Here is a 20,856-nt window from a genome sequence, read left to right as displayed (position 1 = left end):
TATACTTCAAAGCCTTCAATCCCCGAGGGAAGAGTCAAAATCGGGGCCGAGGTAAGTCTCCTTTTCAACTCTTGAAAGGATTGTTCACACTTGTCATCCCATTGGAATCGAGTTGTCTTTTTCATTAGATTTGTTAATGGTTGAGCTATCCTTAAAAAATCTTTAACAAATCTTCTATAATAGCAAGCAAGACCCAAGAAACTCCTTACTTCAGTCACATTTGTGGGTCGAGGCCAATCAGTCACCGCTCGAATCTTAGCTGGATCCACAGAAATGCCTTATTTTGAAATCACATCGCCCAAAAATGCTATCTTCTCAAGCCAAATTCACACTTAGAGAACTTGGCATATAACCTTTTCTCTTGCAATATCTCCAACACCCTTCGCAAATGACCCTCATACTCCTCCTTGTCTTTTGAATATACCAAAATATCATCAATGAATACAACAACGAAACTATCCAAATACGGCTGGAATGTTCTATTCAAAAGGTCCATGAGTGTCGCTGGCGCATTAGTGAGTCCAAAGGGCATGACTATGAACTCATAATGGCCATATCTTGTACGAAAAGCTGTCTTGGGTATGTATTCCTCCGCGATCCTCAACTGATGATATCCTGACCTTAAGTAAATCTTTGAAAAGACAGCAGCACCTTTAAGCTGATCAAACAAATCCTCAATTCTCGGTAAGGGGTACTTGTTCTTTATTGTTACATTGTTTAATTCACTATAATCAATGCATAACCTTAAGGTATCATCCTTCTTTTGTACAAAAAGTACAGGTGCTCCCCATGGTGAAACACTAGGCCTTATATAGCCCTTTTCAAGCAATTATTCCAATTGTACCTTAAGCTCTCTCATCTCCGCGGGTGCCATTCGATATGGTGCCTTGGAAATTGGTCCAGTTCCAGGTACCAAATCTATCTTGAAGTCCATCTCCCTAACTGGTGGCATCCCGGTGATTTCGTCTAGAAATACATCTTGGAAATCTCTTACCACTGGAATCTGTTCTATCGTTTTCTCCTCTATACTCATATCGTTGACATGACATAGATAAAAAGGGTAGCCTTTTCTTAAATAAGAGTGTAAAGTCATGGCAAAGATAATATTGATTCCAGGTTTGGAAACTACTCCTTGGTATGAGATCCTATTTCCTCTTGGCCCTCTAAGTGATATCTTTTTGTTATGGCACTCAATCTTAGCCTTGTAATTACCAAGCCAATCCATCCCCATGATGACATCAAAGTCAGTCAAGTTAACCTGGATAAGATTTGCAAGTAACTTGGTTCCAGCTATGTTAATTGGGATGTCCTCAAAAAGAGACCTACAAAGTACAACTTCTCCTAAGGGTATGACTATGTTGGCTTCACACGAAGATGTGGGTTTAAATCCAATTTTATTCACAAAAGAAGTAGCTATAAAAGAATGGGATTCTCCGGAATCAAAAAGCAAAAAGGCAGGTTTAGAGTTAATAAGGAAAGTACCTGTCACAACATTGCCGCTGTTATTGGCTTCATTCTGGTTCATGACATAGATTCTCCCATTGTTAATCCTTCCATTTCCATTGTTCTGACCATTGTTGTTGCCTCTAGCATTAACATTGTTGTTCTGTCCATTATTATTTCCTTGAGAATTAGCACCTTGGTGTGGGGCATTGTTGTTGTTGAAGCTATTACTACTGTTGAAATTCCTTCCAAATCCGCCTCCATTATTGCCATTGTTGTTTCCTTGACCCGCTTGACCTTGTCCTTGACGATTGGAATTATGCTTCCTTGGGAAATCACGTGCCTTATGTCCAGGCTCTCTACACTCATAGGAAATAATTGGGTCACCTTGACAATTGTACCCTGGATGATTCTTATTGCACCTTCTGCAAGGACGAGATCCTTGTTGAACTTGTTGTCCTTGTCCCTGAAAATTGGTGCGGTTATTGTTGTTATTACGACCTCCTTGTTGACCATTTCCACCATTTCCATTACCATTACCTCCAAAACGAGGTTTCTTGTCATATCCTTGGTGGTTTGATGAACTCTCACCATTTCCATTACCATTACCTCCAAAATCCTTTCGATATTGCAAGCTCTGTCATATGCTTCCTTATAGGTAGCAGCGGTACCAGCTCCAATCACCTTCTTTTGGATCCTAAAAGTCAATCCATCTTCAAACTTTTGAGCCTTGGCTCTCTCATCAGGCACTACATTAGGACAAAACCTAGCATACTCATTAAATTTCTTAGCATACTCTTGCACACTCATACCCGCAGTTTGGTTAAACCTGCTAAACTCACTATACTTCTGTCTCCTAATGTATTCAGGGAAAAATCGATCCCTTATGGATGTTTTAAATGCCTCCCAATTAAAGTTTTCTTGCGCCCTAATGACAGAACCCTCATTTTCCCACCAAGTATCAGCATTCTCATGTAAGTAAAAGGTAGCTTGATCAACCTTTTAAGCTTCAGGAGTACCAGCAGCTGTAAATATTTTGTCAAAGTCTCAAACCCAGTTTTCAACTAGCATAGGGTCTTCCTTTCCCATAAAGAGTGGGGGTTTGAGTGCGGCTAATTTCTTGGCCATGGCAGCATGTGGGTCATTCTCACCATTGTTGTAGTAAGCGATTTGATTTTGGAGGAATAAACCAATGTTTTGGTTTAGTTGCTCAAGTGACCTTAATCTTGCAGCCACTTGTTCAGACGTTTCAGCCATTTGTTCGATTCGTCGTCTGCGTGACCTTGTGTACACAGTAAAGTTTTGCATACACAACCTGCAAAAATAATGGTGTTACCACCATAACACATTTAGACGCATTTTGTGTTACAACTATAAGAAATTGCACTTGTACTTATGGTTTACAAATAAGATCATATAGTCCATATTCATCAATTTAATAATTTTAATCATCAAATTCAATCAAATCATGATATAGCATCAAACCATAAAAAACTTCATTCATTACTTCATTTAGGAGAACAAAAGTCATAACATAAGTACTTAGCATAAGCTCTTAACTAAACAAATGGCCTAGTGGCCTTATTTGCATCATACTAGCTATATACATGTGTCACCAAGATCCAACATTAAACTACTCCTCCATCACATCATCTCCATTCACTATCATAGGGTTGGGTGGGACTGGGTAACTACAAACTTCTTCCCCATTAGAATCATCATCGGTTGAAGAACTCCTATTGTATTCATACTCTTGGGCAATGTCAAGCATTTTTTTCTCCAAGTATTCAAGGGTAAGAAACCAATGACCCTTGTACCTATAACGTCTTGAGTTTGGCTTCCCATAAAGTATCACATCAGAATAATTTCTTTTGATATTCCCTAATGGGCCCTCTTAGGCAAGGTGTAAAGGAGGACATGGGCTTGTCTAGCTGGGGTCATAAAATCAGAATCTCCAAAGCATTCATTTATATGGTAACTTTCCATATCCACTTTTAGACGGTAAACATATGATCGAATGTCTTCGCCATATCTCATACGAATGCCATAGGGTGAGTTAGGGGCGGCAAATGGGGTCTTTCTTGCCACACTCTTTCTTGTCGTGTACATCCTTCGAACCATCTATCAAAAGAAAAATAATCAAATAATAAGTACTTTCTAAAAAGAGTACTTGCAATTTAATACATAAATCCCTTAATATATTCCCACACTCACGGCTTATTACCTTAGCAAAGTATTTACAAATTTTAATCCTAGCTTAATCTGTTTTACTAATCCCAATATTAGACCTAACGAACCTGGGCTCTATATACCAATTTGTAACACCCCAAAATTTGAAATCTTTTTATAATAACTAAAATCACATTTTTTATAACAACATCTAGTAGGGCAACCTGTTCTTCACCCTTTTGGGGGTTTCATTTCTCTTCTTAAAATTATTATAATTTTAAATTCTTTTCAATTAAACACTTAGTCATAAAATTCACATATAATCAAGGATTATGCTTATAAAAATGATAGTACCCAAGTCACTTTTTTTTTTTTTCTTTTTTTTTATTTTTTTTAAAAAAAAAAAAAAAAAGAAATCAAGTATCATAGTACATTGTATAAAATCGTCGTATCAAACATCATATTCGAAACAACATATCCAAAGTATCAATACCAAAGATAAATCAATATTATCATAAACGTAGATACTAGTAGTAGTAAAAGTAATATCATTCATTTTTATGAAAACCATATCTAAAGTTTATAGAATAAACTACGTACTCATAATTCATTCATATAACATGTCTACCACATAATCGTATCAAAACAGTTTCCTAACGGGATTCTAAGTTCTTGATGGACATCGAAAATTACCTTGATAGCACGTAATTTCGTCCTACTAATTTCCCGAGCGATCACCTATGTAGCCTCCATCTATCAACAAGCGAATATATATATAAAAAAACCTTTATTATGACCAATATATTAACTCAATCTTGTACACAACCTTAATAAAAAGATTAGGAAAAAGTAGGATGATAATAATAATAGTAGTAATAACATAATAATAAAATAAGATAAAAAAAAAGTAAAAATAATAATAAAGGAACAAGTAATGCGTACAAGTTCCCAAAACCAAAGAAAAAGAAAGACAAAAAAAAGTGGAGTTTTCTTTCACCATTTTCACGAAAAAACAGAGCACCTAACCCAATATTTTTTTTTTAAAAAAAAGATACATAATCAAATCCCATGAAAACTTTGAGTTGCAGGCTAATTTGAGGAAGGAAAGGAGTATGGAGAAAGAATTAGAAGAACAATAACAATAGCTTCAACAACAGATATGGCGACCTCGCAAAATTACGACTCCAATGGTGACCCTTTTTCTAAATTATTATTATTTTTTTTACTCTAATTTTTGGCTGAAAGTAGGAAGAACTGATAGAATTTTACCAAGAATACGAGATCAGAACCCAGAATTTGGAGAGATTGAAAGTTTGATGTTGATAAATGAATAGGGGAGTATATATATATCAATGTAGAGGGGGTTAGTGAAGAGTTTAGGGTTGTTGCTTGCTGATTTGGTACATTGTAACTGATGAATGTAAAGAGTCATTCATTCATAGGGATTATTGAATTGTTAATCATCATTTAATGAGGGGAATAGCAAAGGTTGAGGGTGATGACCGTACAAGTTTTTGTTTCCCCATTAACTCACTCTTTTTTTCTTTTTTTTTTTTTTTTTTTTAAGATTAATAAAATCATAAAAGATATAATATTGATAAAATCAGTTTAATTAAGATACTAAAATCATTTCATCCTTATAAAAAATGTTTGTCATACTATTAGAAATATTTGCATCGTACCAAAAAAAAAATTATTTTCCAAACTTAAAAATCAAAATAATATTTTAAATCAGAAAATTCCCCATTTAAGAAAATAATGACTATACATAAATTTTACGTGTAATACACGACGTCCATAGAATGTATTTACTCCATTAGCCTCATGGTTTTGTGGCTGATCAAAAATTCGCAAACGCTCCATGAGCCAAATCTAAAAAAAAAAAAATAAAACAAAAAAATTTGTTTGCGATTTTTTACATAAGTAGGTGGTGAGCGCAACTTAATCAGTTGCTCGCACCCTCTGCGCGCATCGAAGAAAATTGCGCTGGTGTGACCAGCCGAACTTCGTGACTTGCGCTGATAAACGCCGAAAAAAAAGTACGTGTAATTGGAGTGGACTTCCCGTGATACCGTTTTCGTTAGGATCTCCTCTAAGGCGATTCAAGCACAGAACGGTTTCCGCCAAAACCAAAGGAGCGGGTGAATGACATCCCTCTATTTGCTCTACTATGGACACCATCGAATAATCTTGGTATTCTATGCCTGTCCTAAGTAAACAATTAACAACAAGACAATAACATAAAGCACGAATTCTAAAGCGTTGTTTAGTCATGTTGTCACGAGGGGCGACGAAGTGTTCAATTAATTGAATTAAGTTCACGCCTTCTTCAGTTCCTATGTTGGTAATATCATTGTCGGTCAAGCCAAAAAATCTTTGGAATATAGGTTTGGGATCCGACAAGGTAGGCGAATAAGTTACAGGGAGAGAGTATGTAGGGAAACCTAGCAAGGCCTCGAACTCACAGGGAAAGGGGACAATTTCATCCCCTCTAAACAAGAAAAGATGGTCGTAATTAGAATCCCAATGGTTGACTGCGGCATGAAGAAAATCAAAGTTAACCACTTGTTGCATATAATTCAATAAAGGGTCTAAGTGGTAAATTTTGAAAGCTAGTTTGTCCTCGGTTGAAAGGGAAGTTACCCATTGCTTCAAACGTTGCTCAAAGGTCTTTACCATTGTTCAAAAAAAAAAGAGGGAGAATAAGAATTTAGAGAGATTAATTCTTTTTAGTTTCTTATATTACTAAGTGAATGAATGCGAGACGATCAAAAGCCTACACGAAACAACGTTTAAATAGACCCAAGAGGGGTAAATTTTATGCAAATTAGGCTTAAAGGAAAGTTCAGTAACAGGTGGCGCGCGCAACTCATGAGTTGCGCGCGACATCCACATGCAACTGATTTACATGCGTGTGACACTCGCGCGCAACTCACGCAATTGCGCGCATCTCCCCTTACCCGGCTTGTAAATTGGGTTTATTTTCGTATTTTGGCTCAGATAATGATGGAATCTTCACGAGATCTTAAGATAAATCATACGTTTGCCTTCTAACACTTTGTGTCCCTCGAAAATTTTTTGCATTAATAATAGTGTACACTTGGAAACAAAAAATAATAATGACATATATATACAAATGCGTCATATATATACAAAAGAAAATACAAAAATACAAAAAAAAAATATACATCGGTTTCCTAAAAAATATAGTAAAATGTGTACAGGAGGAATCAGGGTGCTCGACGACTACTAGACGATTGTTGCACATCTTGCAAAATCCAAAACAAGGATTAATACATAAAATGTAAAAACATCGATGCAAAGAAAAAAGAAATAAAACTTACCGCGATCATCCGATGATCACGGCATGATAAAGTCACGAGGGCTCTCCGATAAGCAGCTCGGAAAGCGCGTAAAGTCCTCACCATGCCGTTTACGGTCTACCGCGGAACCTGTTTCAAGAATACAAGGCCAGTTAGTAAACAAATGTATATGAAACAAAAAATAAATAGAAATATTTAAGTACATATACATAAAAGATATACCGACTCAACCATCTTAGGTACTAACGGTATCCCCTCGTCATCCTCGGCTGCTGGAAGGGTCTCACGAATTAACGATCCGACAGCATCGGTATACGTGATCTCCGCTGTAGGAGGCACCCAACCACCTAGCTCGACCCGCTAAAAATACATGTGACAAAAAACGATAAAAGGGTCAAAGTTCCGAAAAATAAATAGAAACATAAAAAAAGAGTTAGAGTACTAACTGGAACAGAAGCCGAAAAAGGAGTCAGCCTGGATGCAATATAATCCGGATAAGAAGCCTCCGGCAGCAGTAGCTGCTCCGCTGGATAACCAAGGATCGCTTGAGCTCGATCCTCGATAGACAGCAAGTCCGGACGCAGCATCCGGATCGGGGAATCCGCAGGAACAAAAGGCTCCTCGGACGAAAGCTGCTAAAGAACATGCTCGCTTAAAAACCAAGCGTCGGTCCACTAGAACACCGAGAGTTCCTTATAGAAGGTCCGGAAACGGCAACGAACCATGCCAGACCGGATAGCCTCGGGGACTCCGACGATACAACTCTAAGGACGAAGATTGATCTATTAAACACAACCACATGAAAAATCGTTAGAAAATGAATAAAATATAAAAACGAAAAGAGCACATGTAGTTGGAATAATCACTAACGCACGAGTAACCGAAAGGATCCTCTAGCAAAAGTCGCCGGCAGAAGTAGCTCGATGGCCGATAGGAAAACAAGCAGCCCCAAACACCCTGGGGGCTAAGAAAAGCAGGTATGAGTATCCCCAAGCCTGAAACCGAAAAAAGATAAGCCTAAAGGAAAACGCAAAAGTAATAACTGAAAAAAGCTTAAAACGCGTACCACCAGGATACGACCATGCCACGTAAGCGAGATCCGAGGCACCTCAGTAGCTGCCGCGAAATCCATGACTCGGGTCGCCTTGCCCATAGCCGTAAGCATACGGGCATACGACACCTCCGCCCAACTCAGGTAACCTACTTGCCCCAAATCGCTGAGGCAAATAAGTAACCCAATGGTGAAACACTTTCCTCGATCACTCAAGATGTTGACCTAAAGAACGTGGGCAATATATATCCGAGCCAGCTGCTCAGGTGTACACTGCCGGTCAAGCTCGTCAGCCGACACCTCATCGGCAAGAACCGAGTACGGACAAGATTGCGCGTATTCGTGAAGGGCCGACGCAAGACGGTCCCCCACAAAATCGCACAATCTATCGTCTGACCCCTTAACGAGCTCTATAACTACAGGCTCGCCTTCGAAAGGAAAACCCGTAATCATAGAAAAATCGAAAGGGGTAACCGTCATCTCTCCCCATGGAAAGTGTAAAGTGTTGGTGGAACCCCACCAAAACTCCAGCAATCCACGGAGCAAAGCTGACGATGCAGACTGGCTCGATAAATCTCGAAGAGCCGCCAGCCGGGAAACAATCCCAGAAAGTGCTACAATCTCCTTTGCTACCTCGGGCAACCTCTCAAAATGGGCTCGCAGGTCATCAGGGCCGTACAAACGCATGCTAGGCTCACTCTAAATAAAAATAAAAATGGAAACGGTTATGGTTTAAAAAGGAGAAGAAACAAAGGAAAAGAGAAAGAAATAAAAGCACAGAAAACTCACGATTCCGCGCCACCCTCTAATCGAAACGTGGTGGTATGTGTCCCACTTAGGGACCCTAGGTTCCCAGTTGGGAGGTGCCTCCCAAATCACCTCCTCTTAGCGACGTCGATCGTCTGCGACGTGTCGCTCACGAAACTCCTCTCGAGGACAGGGCATCCTCTTCCGAGGGCGAACCGCCTCGTCCAGACCGCCAAGAACCTCCTCTGCATCGACAAACGGAGTCGAGTCCAATCTATGACGAATAAAATTTCTTTAATTAGTTTATTTTATTTCCTAAACTAAACTAATATACGTATTCTAGACCTATTTCGGCAGCATAACGGCTACCGATAAGGCAAAACACGAAAATTGAATGCCACCCATACTTGGGGGCTATGATACCTGTAGTTAAACTCAGTAAATTGGGGCTTTTAACACCCACAAAAGCCATCCTATACCAGGTTCAATTTAGAATTCTAGACGAATAACAGCAATATAAACATAATTATGGTCTACCAAACAAATTTTGGAGTTCGAATATGGCAAAAATAGGCTAAGTATACACTTAGCGCCAATTTTTTCGGATTTAAAATTTTCAAAATATTAATTTTGTAAGCAAAGCTAGTTCCAATACTACAATTGTTGCATAATTAACAAGTATAACCAAAATGGGTAAGAAAAAGCAATAAAATCAAGCAAAAATTCAAAAAAATAAGAAAGAACGAACTTTAACAAATAAATGCTCATACAAGGTTCAATACTTAACCATTTTTCATGAAATTTGTTGCAAAACACACCTTAAACATAGCATAACAACATAGATAAAGCACTTTAAAGAAAAATAAGCCGAATCGAAAAACCCCAAATTCGAAATTTGGGGTTTAACGATTCGAAAATCGTTCGAAATTAGCCGAAAAAGAACCAATTTTAGCAAAAAAACTTACATTGGATTATGAAAAATATGAATTGAAGACGAAATTTTCTTCCTTTAGCTTCAAAAATCACGAAAAACTAAGTTTCCTAGAGAGAGAAAGAGTCGAAAATGGCGAAGGAAGGAGAAAGGGTGAAGTGAAAAATCGCGTCTGCGATTTTCACTTTACTGACATAAATGTCGCGTGCAACTTAAGCTGTTGCGCGTGATAGGCTAGCGCGATCTTCTGAGTTGCGCGCGGATACTGGTCACTAAAAGACCGGGATTTTGATTTTGATCCATTTGATCATTTTTGGAACAGTTTTTGCTCGTTATTAGACATAATGGCGCGCAAATTATCAAAATCTTTTTAATTGCTTTGCATATTGTAGTTTGTTTTCTTTTTTGGTTAGTTTTTTGCATCATATAGCATGCACACCGTGCTTTGTGCCTTCCCCAAGCATATGTTTTGAACGTTTTTCATAAGAGTGCCATAAGACGTTCCGTGGTGGTGCTTTACGTAAAAGCACCCATAGCCAAGTTTGTCATTTTACTGTACTTACATTAAAAATGTCCGGGTTTTCTTCTTTTTTCACGTCTGAAGCGAAAAGGAAGGCATTTTCATGCAGTATAAAAATGCAATGGTGTATCGTACGGCGCAAAATTGTACGACGTAGGTGTTGCGTAAAATTTCACTTAAGCCCTAGCTTTGCGAGATCTACCTCTCAAAACTAAAAGGTAGAGAATTATTGTAGGCGTTAGCTCACGAGTTTAAAGGCGCGTCGAACCATAAGGAACAGGCACTTTTTCAATGCATATGGTAGTTAGTGCGCTTACTAACTTACCGGACAGTTAGGGTGTCGAATTCACCCCCTGTATAAAGAAGCGACAAGACGATGTCGCGCCCATGTAGTCACGTGCCCCCAGTCTTGAGACACGTGTACTCATCTTTTGGACAAAACTGATGTTGCTGACTTTCTTCCCTCTCACTGAATTTGGATATATGCCTCCAATGCTGAGACATGTATTTCTATCTTGTGGACTTCCGACTCAAATACCTGACCCGGCTTGAATACCGGACCATTTCGGCTCTAATATAAAAAACCCCTTTTTCATCTTTTACTTTGTTAAAGTCAGGCTAAAGTATCAATGACATATCGAGGGACTTTAGACCAACGATGACACGATAGAGAGGAAATATTCCCCTTTTTATCCTTTTAAAACCGATCTCTTCTCATGACCTGACATCACCCAGAACACTTTTACTTGTAAAACCGTTCTACAATTGCAAAGGATCAATCTAGATTTTTTAGCGTGTTAAGACTAGGAAGGACTTTTTATAGCCATAATAGCTACTTGTTCCAAACACTTAGCAAACCAAGGATTTTTTTGACATCCTTAAACATTACGAAAAGATTCTCTATCCTTAGAGAACTTTGCAGAATGAGTCTCGAATTTATTTCCTTGACTACTTTAATCATCGTCTATTCTAGACTCGATCAAAGTGGGGGCTAACTGTAGACATCTACTTTTGGCCTCCTCACCCGAAAGGAAATGCAATGACGATAAATAAAACCATCTTCATGTTGGATCGAAGTGAAAAATACTTATGGATAACTAGTTAAGCCACAAAATACAAAAAACTAGCCCAAATTAAAGAAAAAGCCAAAACAAAAGTCCAATTAACTAAACCCGATCATAATTAGGCTTAAGCCCGTGCTTAAACCCTAATAATCGGATTAGTAGCGCCTAGGTTAAATCTTAGTGCTGCCGCTAGAAAAGCCGCGCTGGGCTGCCGCGCGTAACTAATTTAAAATCGAATCTTAATTTAGTTGCGCGCGACACCCAGCGCAACTCTCGCTGCGGAAGATTAAGAATTATTCGGAATTATTTGGAAAATATAAAATTGAATCTTATTACAAAGTCGCGCTGAAGACAATTAGTTGGGCTGCACATAGTAGCGAAACTCAATCACTTGCGCTAGGATGCCGCGCACAAATCAATTGGTTGCGCGCGACACCTGCTGCGGCCGAATGCACGAAACCCTAAACCTAATCATTCCCTATAAATAAGAGCATAAACCGAGGCTTAAACAGACTGAAAGTAACCTATAACTGTGGTGAAATAACTTGTGAACTTGTGCAACCTAGCCCTCTGTCCTAAAGAATCACCCTTTCGATATTTTGTTACTACGGTGGAGGTTCCCCAACAAGAAGGATTCCAAAAGTGTTCTAAATGGATATCTAGCAAAAAGAAGTGGTAAATTCCCGAGAATTTAGTTAAATCACCTTTATTTTCTTGTTTAAAAGAACTTTAATTAATTAATTAGTGTTGTTTGATCACCTTTAAAATAATTAATTAATCATCTCCACATAGTATCTTGCGTTAAATAAAGATAAGAATTGAATTAAATAATTGTCGGTTGATCAATTAAGCGAAGGCGAATCTTGTTTATTTTCGTACCCTTTTCACGAATTTTATTAAATAAGTATAACGACATTACGATGTAATTTCTACGTGAATTAATGCTTGGAATTTCTACGTGAATTAATCGTGCTAGCTACAGGCAATCTACTGACAAAAGAGACAATGTTCGAAAGGATTAGACTCCTAAAATTTATTTCCATTAAAAAATTCATAGTTTATTTTCAGCATTATCATTGTTCGTAGTCTACTAATAAGTGGCATGTCCACAAAGATTCAGTGAACTTATGAAAATTCATAAGTAATTAAACTCATTTATATTTCAGTATTTCATTCTTTCTTTACGTCAATAAAATTTCCACTTTATTTCTTTACTTCTTTCTGCAAATTTAATTCGTCTCGATCACAACAAATAGTTCCATCTCCGATTTATCAATCTTGTATTGCTATCCCAAATTTGCAAACCTTACTGCAATTGAATTTGACTCATAGATTCAAGCCTTGAGGGTTCATGGGAATTATTTTTATTTATTTACGTGATGCTTTATTAAATGTATGGTTGGTTAGCAATCAATAATTAATTGCTAAGCTACAAATTTTGGGAAGTTTAGCACTATTACCCCAAATTATTAGCTTCAAATTTATTGTTTATGATTTAAGGGTAATTAATTAATGGATGAGCATATGACTTGGGAGCTAACCAAAACCATATTAAACTTAGAACCTTATTCTTTTAATTCAGGAGAAGAAAGATGGCAGGGGGAAGAAGTACTACCAATGATGGAAATGAACTTAGTGAAGTAGTGAGGCAATTGGCAGCAGTTGCCCAACAACTGGCAAGGAACTCAACTAGTAATGGGGATGCTAAGGGAGAGCATTTTAAGAAGGTGGCTCAAAGTAAACGACCAACCTATCAAGGGGAGCCTGATCCTACCATACTGGAAAACTGGTTGAGGGAGTTAGAGAAACTGTTTGGAGCGGTAGGATTCCCAGAGAATTCTAAGGTGGGTTGTGCTACCTACTATCTGAGGGGTGAAGCTGACCTTTGGTGGAAACAAAGCGAAGCTACAATTAGAGCACTACCTGGATTTAATTGGACTAAGTTCCAAGAGAAAGTGAGAGACAAGTTTTACCCTAGTTTCCTACAGAAGCAAAAGGCAGAGGAGTTCTCAAACCTTACGATGGAAAAGATCTCATTTATTGAATAGTACACCAAGTTTATTGAGTTGTCCCGTTTTGCTGAAGAGTTTGTTGCTATAGAGAAGGCAAAAGCTAGAAAGTTTGAAAGTGGCTTGACTACTGATTTGCAGTTAAAGATGTGCGGGCAAGTGTTTGAAACCTTTGTTGAAGTATATGGAAGGGCCGCACACCTTTACGCATTGGAAGAGAAGAAAAAGAAGGAGTTTGCTGAGATAGAAGAAAGAGAATAGAGGAAGGAAGTGGGGCAAGTTTCTGGTAATTAACAGGGAAACCAGAACGGCTTTAAGAAGCAAAAGTACCACCATAATAACAATAACTTCCACAACAATAATAACTTCCAGGGTAACAATCGTCAAGGAGGATATAATAACAATGGAGGGGCTTAGAGTCCATAACCAAGGAAATAACAAGAATGGGAGGACTTATTTTTGCAAAAGGTGTAGAAACAATCACCCTGGGAAGGATTGCGAAGGCAATTTGGTTGCATGTCGCGCTTGTAATAAATTTGGGCATAGGGAGTATGAGTGTTTCTCTAAGAATACCAATGGGAACAGGCTGAACAGTAATAATTCTGGAGTAAATCAGAGAAATTTTAAAGGTAACAATAACAACAACTTTACAGGGAATAAGGGAGCACAACAGAATGGAGTAAAGAACAATAATAATAACAGTGGGAACAACCAACAGAGAGGTGGAGCTATAGGGAAATTTAACGTTATGAGCAAGCATGAGGTTGATTCCACGAAATATGTTATCACTACTACTTTTTCTATTAACTCTATTCCTATTAAAGTATTGTTTGATTCTGGTGCAACTTTTTCTTTTGTTTCTAAGGGTATTGTTTCAAAACTTAAAGAATGATTAAAATCAGTAGAAGTAGTAGATCTACCGATAACCACCCTACGGGTGGGGTAGTGAAATGTACCAAAACCTTTAGAAATGTGCCTTTAAAAATAGAAGGGAAAGTATTCCTGTCTAACCTCATTGACTTCTTGTTGAGTGACTTTGATCTCATTCTGGGAATGGATTAATTGAGTAAGTACCATGCTGAGATTAGTTGTCGATCGCAGAAAGTGAAAATGATCACAAGAGAGAATGAGTCATTGACTTATTGGATGCGTAGTGAAACCAAGTTCCCAAGGTTAATATTAGTGCTTAAATTGGCAAAGTACATGAAGAAGGGGCATCCAGTATACTTTTGTAGTGTTGGAAATATGGATCATGAGCAAGTGACTAAACCGGTAGATATAGAAGTAGTCAATGAATTTTTGGATGTATTTCCAAATGAGATCCCTGGAACCTAAGAGGGAAATTTACTTTACCATAGATTTAGTTCCTAGAGCAACCCTAATATCTAAAGCACCATATCGAATGGCACCTGCAGAAATGAGTGAGTTAAAGGAGCAATTACAGGATTTATTGGATAAGGGATACATTAGACCAAGCGCTTCCCCTTGGGAAGCACCAGTTCTATTTGTGAAGAAGAAAGATGGGAGTATGAGATTGTGTATTGACTACAGGGAATTAAACAAAGTAACCATAAAGAATAATTATCCTCTACAAAGAATAGATGATTTGTTTGATCAATTAAAGGGTGCTACAGTGTTTTCAAAGATTTATTTGAGGTCTGGGTATCATTTATTGAGGATTGCAGATGAGGACGTCCCTGAAACTGCATTTAGGACAAGGTATGGACACTACGAGTTTACAGTTATGCTATTTGGATTAACAAATGCTCCAGCAATCTTTATGGATTAGATGAATAGGGTATTTCATCAATTTATGGATAAGTTTGTGGTATTATTCATAGATGATATATTGGTGTACTCAAAGAGCAAAGAAGAGCATGTTGAACACCTACGAGCAATTCTAAAAACACTAAGAAAAAATAGTCTTTATGCAAAGTTCTCTAAGTGTGAGTTGGTTGGAAAAGGTGGCATTTCTTGGTCATTTTGTGTCTAAGGATAGAGTAGAAGTAGACCCAGTCAAGATTGAAGCTGTTAAGAGTTGGCCTACACCCAAAACAGTATCTGATGTGCGAAGTTTTTTAGGTTTAGCAGGGTATTATAAGTGTTTTGTTAAGGATTTATCTAAGATTGCTAAACCTATGACTACCCTGATGAAGAAGGATAAGATATTCGAGTGGGATGATAAGTGTGAAGAATCATTCCAATTGATGAAGCAAAAACTAGTCACAGCACCAGTGCTTACGTTGCCAGATGATAGTGGGGTGTATGATGTGTATAGCGATGCATCAAAGAATGGCTTAGGGTGTGTGCTTATGCAAAATTGAAAGGTGATTGCATATGCATCGAGGCAGTTAAAGACCCATGAAATGAATTACCCAACTCATGACTTAGAATTAGCTGCAATTATCTTTGCACTAAAAATCTGGCGTCATTACCTATATGGGGTGAAGTGTAGAATCTACATAGACCATAAGCGCTTGAAGTACATTTACACCCAAAAAGACCTGAACTGTCGGCAAAGAAGATGGTTAGAGTACACAACGGGTTACGACTTAGATATACAATACCATGAAGGAAAAGCCAATGTCGTTGCAGATGCTCTAAGTCGTAAGACTAGTCATGAACTAAACACATTAGTAGTAGCTAATGAGTTGTGTAGGGAAATGATGAAGTTAAATTTAGATGTCGTAGAATGGGGTGTACTAGCCGGTATTGTAGCGAGTTTAAGCATCCAACCAATAATAAAAGACAAAATACGAGCAAACCAAGAAGGAAATGTGAAGTTGGATAGGATTCGCGAGAAAATTAAACAAGGAAAAGCTACAAACTTTAAGATTCATGAGGATGGGAGTTTAAGAGACAAAGGTCGATGGTGTGTACCACAGAAATGTGAGGAAGTAAAAAAGAAGTTGATGGAGGAGGGTCACCATACACCCTACTCAGTACACCCAGGAGGGGATAAACTATATAAGGATTTGAAAAAGATGTTTTGGTGGCCTAGAATGAAAAATGAGGTTACAGAATTTGTAGCAAAGTGTTTAACTTGCCAAAAGGTGAAAATAGAGCACAAGAGACCCCAAGGGGCGGTGTAGCCATTGGAAATCCCCGGATGGAAGTGGGACTGCATTTCAATGGATTTTGTGACATGCCTCCCTAAGTCAAAGTGTGGAAATGACACCATTTGGGTGGTAGTGGATAGACTTACAAAATCTGCAGTGCTTATACCAATGAAGGAGACTTGGAAGATGGAGCAGCTTGCGAAAGTTTACATCAAACATGTTGTGAGACTACATGGAGTTCCAAAGGATATTGTGTCTGATAGAGATTCCAGGTTTCTTTCAAAGTTCTGGAAAAGTGTATAGGAAAATTTTGGTTTAACACTTAAGCTGAGTAAAACATTTCACCCTGCCATAGATGGACAAACCAAGAAAACCATTCAAACCTTGGAAGATATGTTAAGAGCTTGTGTTATAGACTTCCAAGGAGGGTGGGAAGACAGCTTGGATTTAATTGTATTTTCCTATAATAACAGTTATCATGCGAGCATAGGAATGGCTCCATTTGAGTCTTTGTATGGGAGGAAGTGTCGCATTACAATTTGTTGGAACGACATAAGTGAAACAATGATTCTAGGGCGTCAAAAGATTGAGGATACAGTAAAGCAAGTAAGAGAAATTCAAGCCAAGATTCAAACAGCTCAAGATTACCAAAAGAGCAACGCAGACTTGAAGCTTAGAGAACAAGAGTTTAAAGTTGGTGATAAAGTATTGTTGAAGGTGTCACCTATGAAGGGAGTGATGACATTTGGGAAGAAAGGGAAGCTTAGCCCAAAGTACATTGGTCCATATGAAATACTACAAAGAATAGGCTAGGTAGCTTATAGGTTATCCTTACCTATGGAGCTTAGTTAAGTACATGACGTATTTCATGTGTCCCAATTTCAGGAGGGGATAAATCCCATGTGCTACAACCTGAAACCATTGAGTTAGATCAAAGCTTAACTTATGAAGAAAGACCTGTCAAGATTCTTGACAGTAAAATGCGAAGTACACACAATAAAAATGTTAAGATTGTGAAAGTACTTTGGTCTAACTAAGAATATGAGGAAGCCACTTGGGAGGAAGAAGATGAAATGAAAAAGAAATACCCAGAGTTGTTTCAGGTATGTTGAGTTTTGGGGGCATAACTCGTTTTCTTTTAGGGGGGTAGAATGCTGTAGAATTTCGTGCTTTTTCCCTATGTTTTTAGTTATTTTTTTTGTTTTTTGCACAATTTTTATCAAGTATTTTGAGTAATTGTGCTCTCAAACAGACACAATAAGGTAAAGGTATGACAAAAAGTACAACAATGTTATACAAAGTAACGAAAAGTTTGAATTTTGTTTTCCCAAGTTTCGGGACGAAACTTCTTTTAAGGGGGTAGACTGTAAAACCCTGTATTTTTATACGTATTTTATTTACAATATATATTTTGTAAAAGTATTTAAATAATTTTAATGTTTTAATTATGATATTTTAATTATTTATTCTTTATAAGTTTGCAAATATTTTATAAAAAGGAAAAGTTTATTGAATTAATTATTTTATAAAAGTTGGGGTTTATGTTAGGAAAATATGATTTTAATAAATTTTATTAGGGAAGGGATAAGGAAAATTAAAAGAGGAAAATTTAGGGAAAGGGTTAGTAGAGAAGGGGTATAAAATCCCACTTATGAGGAAAATCAACTTTGTCCAGAATACGTATTATCTTAGCCCTATGATGACCCATTTTTAATGGAGAGTAGTGGAGACAAGTAGAGATAAGCTTTTCAGATATTGAAGCATGTTAGTGACGGGGCATGAGTAAAGAGCGAATCATGTAGTTTCTATTAGTTTCTTGTTTAATTATTTATGTTATTATTTATATGTGGAGCTAGCATCAAGTTTTCGATTTCGTTTGATTTGGTTTGGTTTTTTAATAAGGGCCTTTAATGGTTCCAAGTTGTAGGTTGATTTTCATTTTACTTCATTTATTTTGGTTTTAACTTTACTTTTGTTTGGTTAACTTTTCAAGTTGGTTTGTTTTAGAAAGGTTTTAAAAATTAGTCTTCCGCTGTGTATCTTTGATGTTTGCCTTATTCGTTTCCATGGTGGCGGTAATGTCTTAGATATTCCTATTTAAAGTTTTATACAGGGAAAAACATGTATTTTAAAATAAAGGAATTTCTAGGGTGTTACACCACAGGAGAGGGCGCTCCTGGTCGTGGAGCGGGCGCTCCTAGCCGTGAAGCGGGCGCTCTTCGCTGGGAATCCGTTTTCTTTTTACGGATTTCCCTATGTGTTTCGGGGAGTATAAATACTTCCCATTTAATTTATTTGTAACCTAGACATAAATAGCCTAGTTTTTAGAAACTCCTCTTAGTTTGAAACATTAATTTAGCTTAGTTTTCATCAAATTAATCATTTATAATAGTTGGTTTCAAGATTTATCCTTAAGATTTGGCAATTTGTATTCAAAATTTTCAAGCTTTAATTTGTAGTTTTCTTTTACCTTTCTCCATTAAATTTCTGATTTTATTTGTTCTTGAATGATATTTAAATCTTCTTACTTCTTGATAATTTGTTATTGAATGGTAGTTATTTTAATTGTTATTCACTTTTCCCTAATTATCGAAGAAGTTAGAACCCTAATATTTGTTTTCATGTTGATAAGCATGAGTTATGAGTAGTCTTCTTGCTAGAGGTTGGGTAAAGCTCAGCCTTTTGGGTTAACTATGAAAAGGTGGGAGAAGCATTGATGTTTGTATTGCAATTAAAATTTTTATATGAGATTGCTTGTTAGTTCTTCATGATAGGATTAGCTACCCTTGACTTAGGAGCTTGATAGCATGATATGCTTGGTTTGACATGGGAATGTAAATTGAGTATGTCATTACTTATTGCAATTTGATTATGTATCATCTATTGCTAGGCTAATGAGAAATCTAACTTTAGTAGTGTGAGATGTTTTCTAATTGCATGAGGTTGATTTTACATATAGTCCTTGCTATACCTTGTCTATTTTACTCCCTGTTTGCCTAATTGCCTTGGTTGAGTGGATCCCATTCCCTATCTAGTGTCTTTAATCCATCGATTTATAATCATAATTTTTTTGTCTACTTGATGAACCCCGATTGACAATAGACTTCAAATTAGCTTAAGTGTTAAGACCTTTAGCAACCAAATCTCTTTCCTTGTGGACCGAACTCTTACTTATCATTATGCTTGGTTTGTAGGGTGTTTGTTAATAAATGTGTTTGATTGAGTGTGGAATGTGCGACCGTTCTAACGCCCATCAGCAATACATATTCAGTTTATTGCAATATAATGGTGTAGACACCCAAATGTGTCTCCCCAAAATCCCAACAAAGTGATGAATACTTTTCACGTCGCTTGATTATCGAATCAGGTGAAAGTGTGAAAAGTCTTATGATGCGGTCGTTTTAATAAAATCTTTCTTTCTGCTTTCAAAAATCTACTTTATTTTATGAAAATAGCTAGTCCAATTTATCTTGGTCCATGACAAGGGTCTAATAATAGTGTAGTTGGGTCGAGATCGTAAAGAGCTTTCCAATGATATATTATAAGCCCAATTCCGATGAATAATGATGAAGTTATGGTCAAAATACTTAATTGGGTCTAAAATGGTTTTATGGCCCAATGATCTAGTGGAGGGCCCATTAATTATTATTCCTAAAAGTATTAGGATTAATTCTAATCTTCTAAGATAGTATAGAAGGTTATTATGAGTTTTAATAGCAATAGGATTGATAATTAATCTTTTTAGAAAAATAATGAATTTGGTTTGAAATAAATTAGTGTTTTATTATGATAAAATCTGATTTAAAATTAATTAAAACGAAATTGAAATTGCTTAATCATATTAAAAAGAGGATTCCATACAAAAGCGCATTTTATTTTTTGATTAGCGCCAAATGACAAATCTGTCGCTAGACGACAGAGCCTGTCGCCATTCATGATGCTTGTCATTTCTCGCTGGCGACACTGGTCAGTTTTATTCCGATTCAAATTCTTATTCTTTTATATCGATTCCGTTCTATTTTCTTATAAATAGGGGTCGTATTTCCCCATTTTTATTCATTAACGATCATATAATCATCCTTAACTATCTAAAAGCTAGAAGCTTATTCTTCTCCCTCTTTCTAAACCTTCGCTTTCACAAAATTCCACATTCACAAGTCCTAGACACCCCTACCTAAGTTTAAAGTTGCATTCGCCTATACGTGAAAGGTTGCTATTTTCTGTGGGTTTGGTCTCAAATCTCTATTTCAATTATTTTATTCAATTGCTTTATTTAATATTTTCTTTGAAGTTACTAACGTGTGTATTTTGTTATTAGAAAGAGATACGAGGCATCGAAGTATGTAATTTAATTACTCTATTATTCTTTTGATATAGAAATCATGCTTTAACTATTTTAATTCCTAGTAACATGTTAGGATGTCTTTATGATTCCTATTATCATGTTTAGGGTATTAACTAATGTTTCTAATATCACGTGTGTTTCTAGTATCATGTTTAGGTTGCTTCCTATTCTTTCTTCTGTCGTGTTAGTATCATG

At 36.9% G+C, this 20,856-nt stretch overlaps 3 protein-coding genes across 3 annotated transcripts; 2 read left to right on the top strand and 1 right to left on the bottom strand.

Annotated features, from left to right (window-relative positions):
- Positions 1 to 307: 307 nt before the first annotated feature.
- Positions 308 to 2,700, bottom strand: LOC145642731 (uncharacterized). Its single transcript, XM_081693908.1, has 4 exons — positions 2,497 to 2,700; positions 2,128 to 2,442; positions 845 to 2,080; positions 308 to 700 (listed from the first exon to the last, which is right to left on the bottom strand). Exons 1-4 carry the CDS (start codon positions 2,698 to 2,700, stop codon positions 308 to 310), a joined length of 2,148 nt encoding a protein of 715 aa, XP_081550034.1.
- A 10,140-nt stretch (positions 2,701 to 12,840) lies between these two features.
- LOC145642730 (uncharacterized) lies at positions 12,841 to 13,518 on the top strand. The gene is made up of 2 exons (XM_081693907.1): positions 12,841 to 13,203; positions 13,297 to 13,518. Exons 1-2 carry the CDS (start codon positions 12,841 to 12,843, stop codon positions 13,516 to 13,518), a joined length of 585 nt encoding a protein of 194 aa, XP_081550033.1.
- A 1,667-nt stretch (positions 13,519 to 15,185) lies between these two features.
- Positions 15,186 to 17,211, top strand: LOC145642729 (uncharacterized). Its single transcript, XM_081693906.1, has 4 exons — positions 15,186 to 15,559; positions 15,713 to 16,129; positions 16,790 to 17,089; positions 17,202 to 17,211. Exons 1-4 carry the CDS (start codon positions 15,186 to 15,188, stop codon positions 17,209 to 17,211), a joined length of 1,101 nt encoding a protein of 366 aa, XP_081550032.1.
- The last annotated feature ends 3,645 nt before the right edge of the window (positions 17,212 to 20,856 follow it).

Source organism: Chenopodium album, chromosome 8 (genome assembly GCF_948465745.1).
Source record: "Chenopodium album chromosome 8, dcCheAlbu1.1, whole genome shotgun sequence".
In the NCBI taxonomy this organism is placed as follows: domain Eukaryota; kingdom Viridiplantae; phylum Streptophyta; class Magnoliopsida; order Caryophyllales; family Amaranthaceae; genus Chenopodium; species Chenopodium album.
Note: the sequence above shows the minus strand (reverse complement) of the source record. Positions and strands in the feature narration are given on the sequence as shown.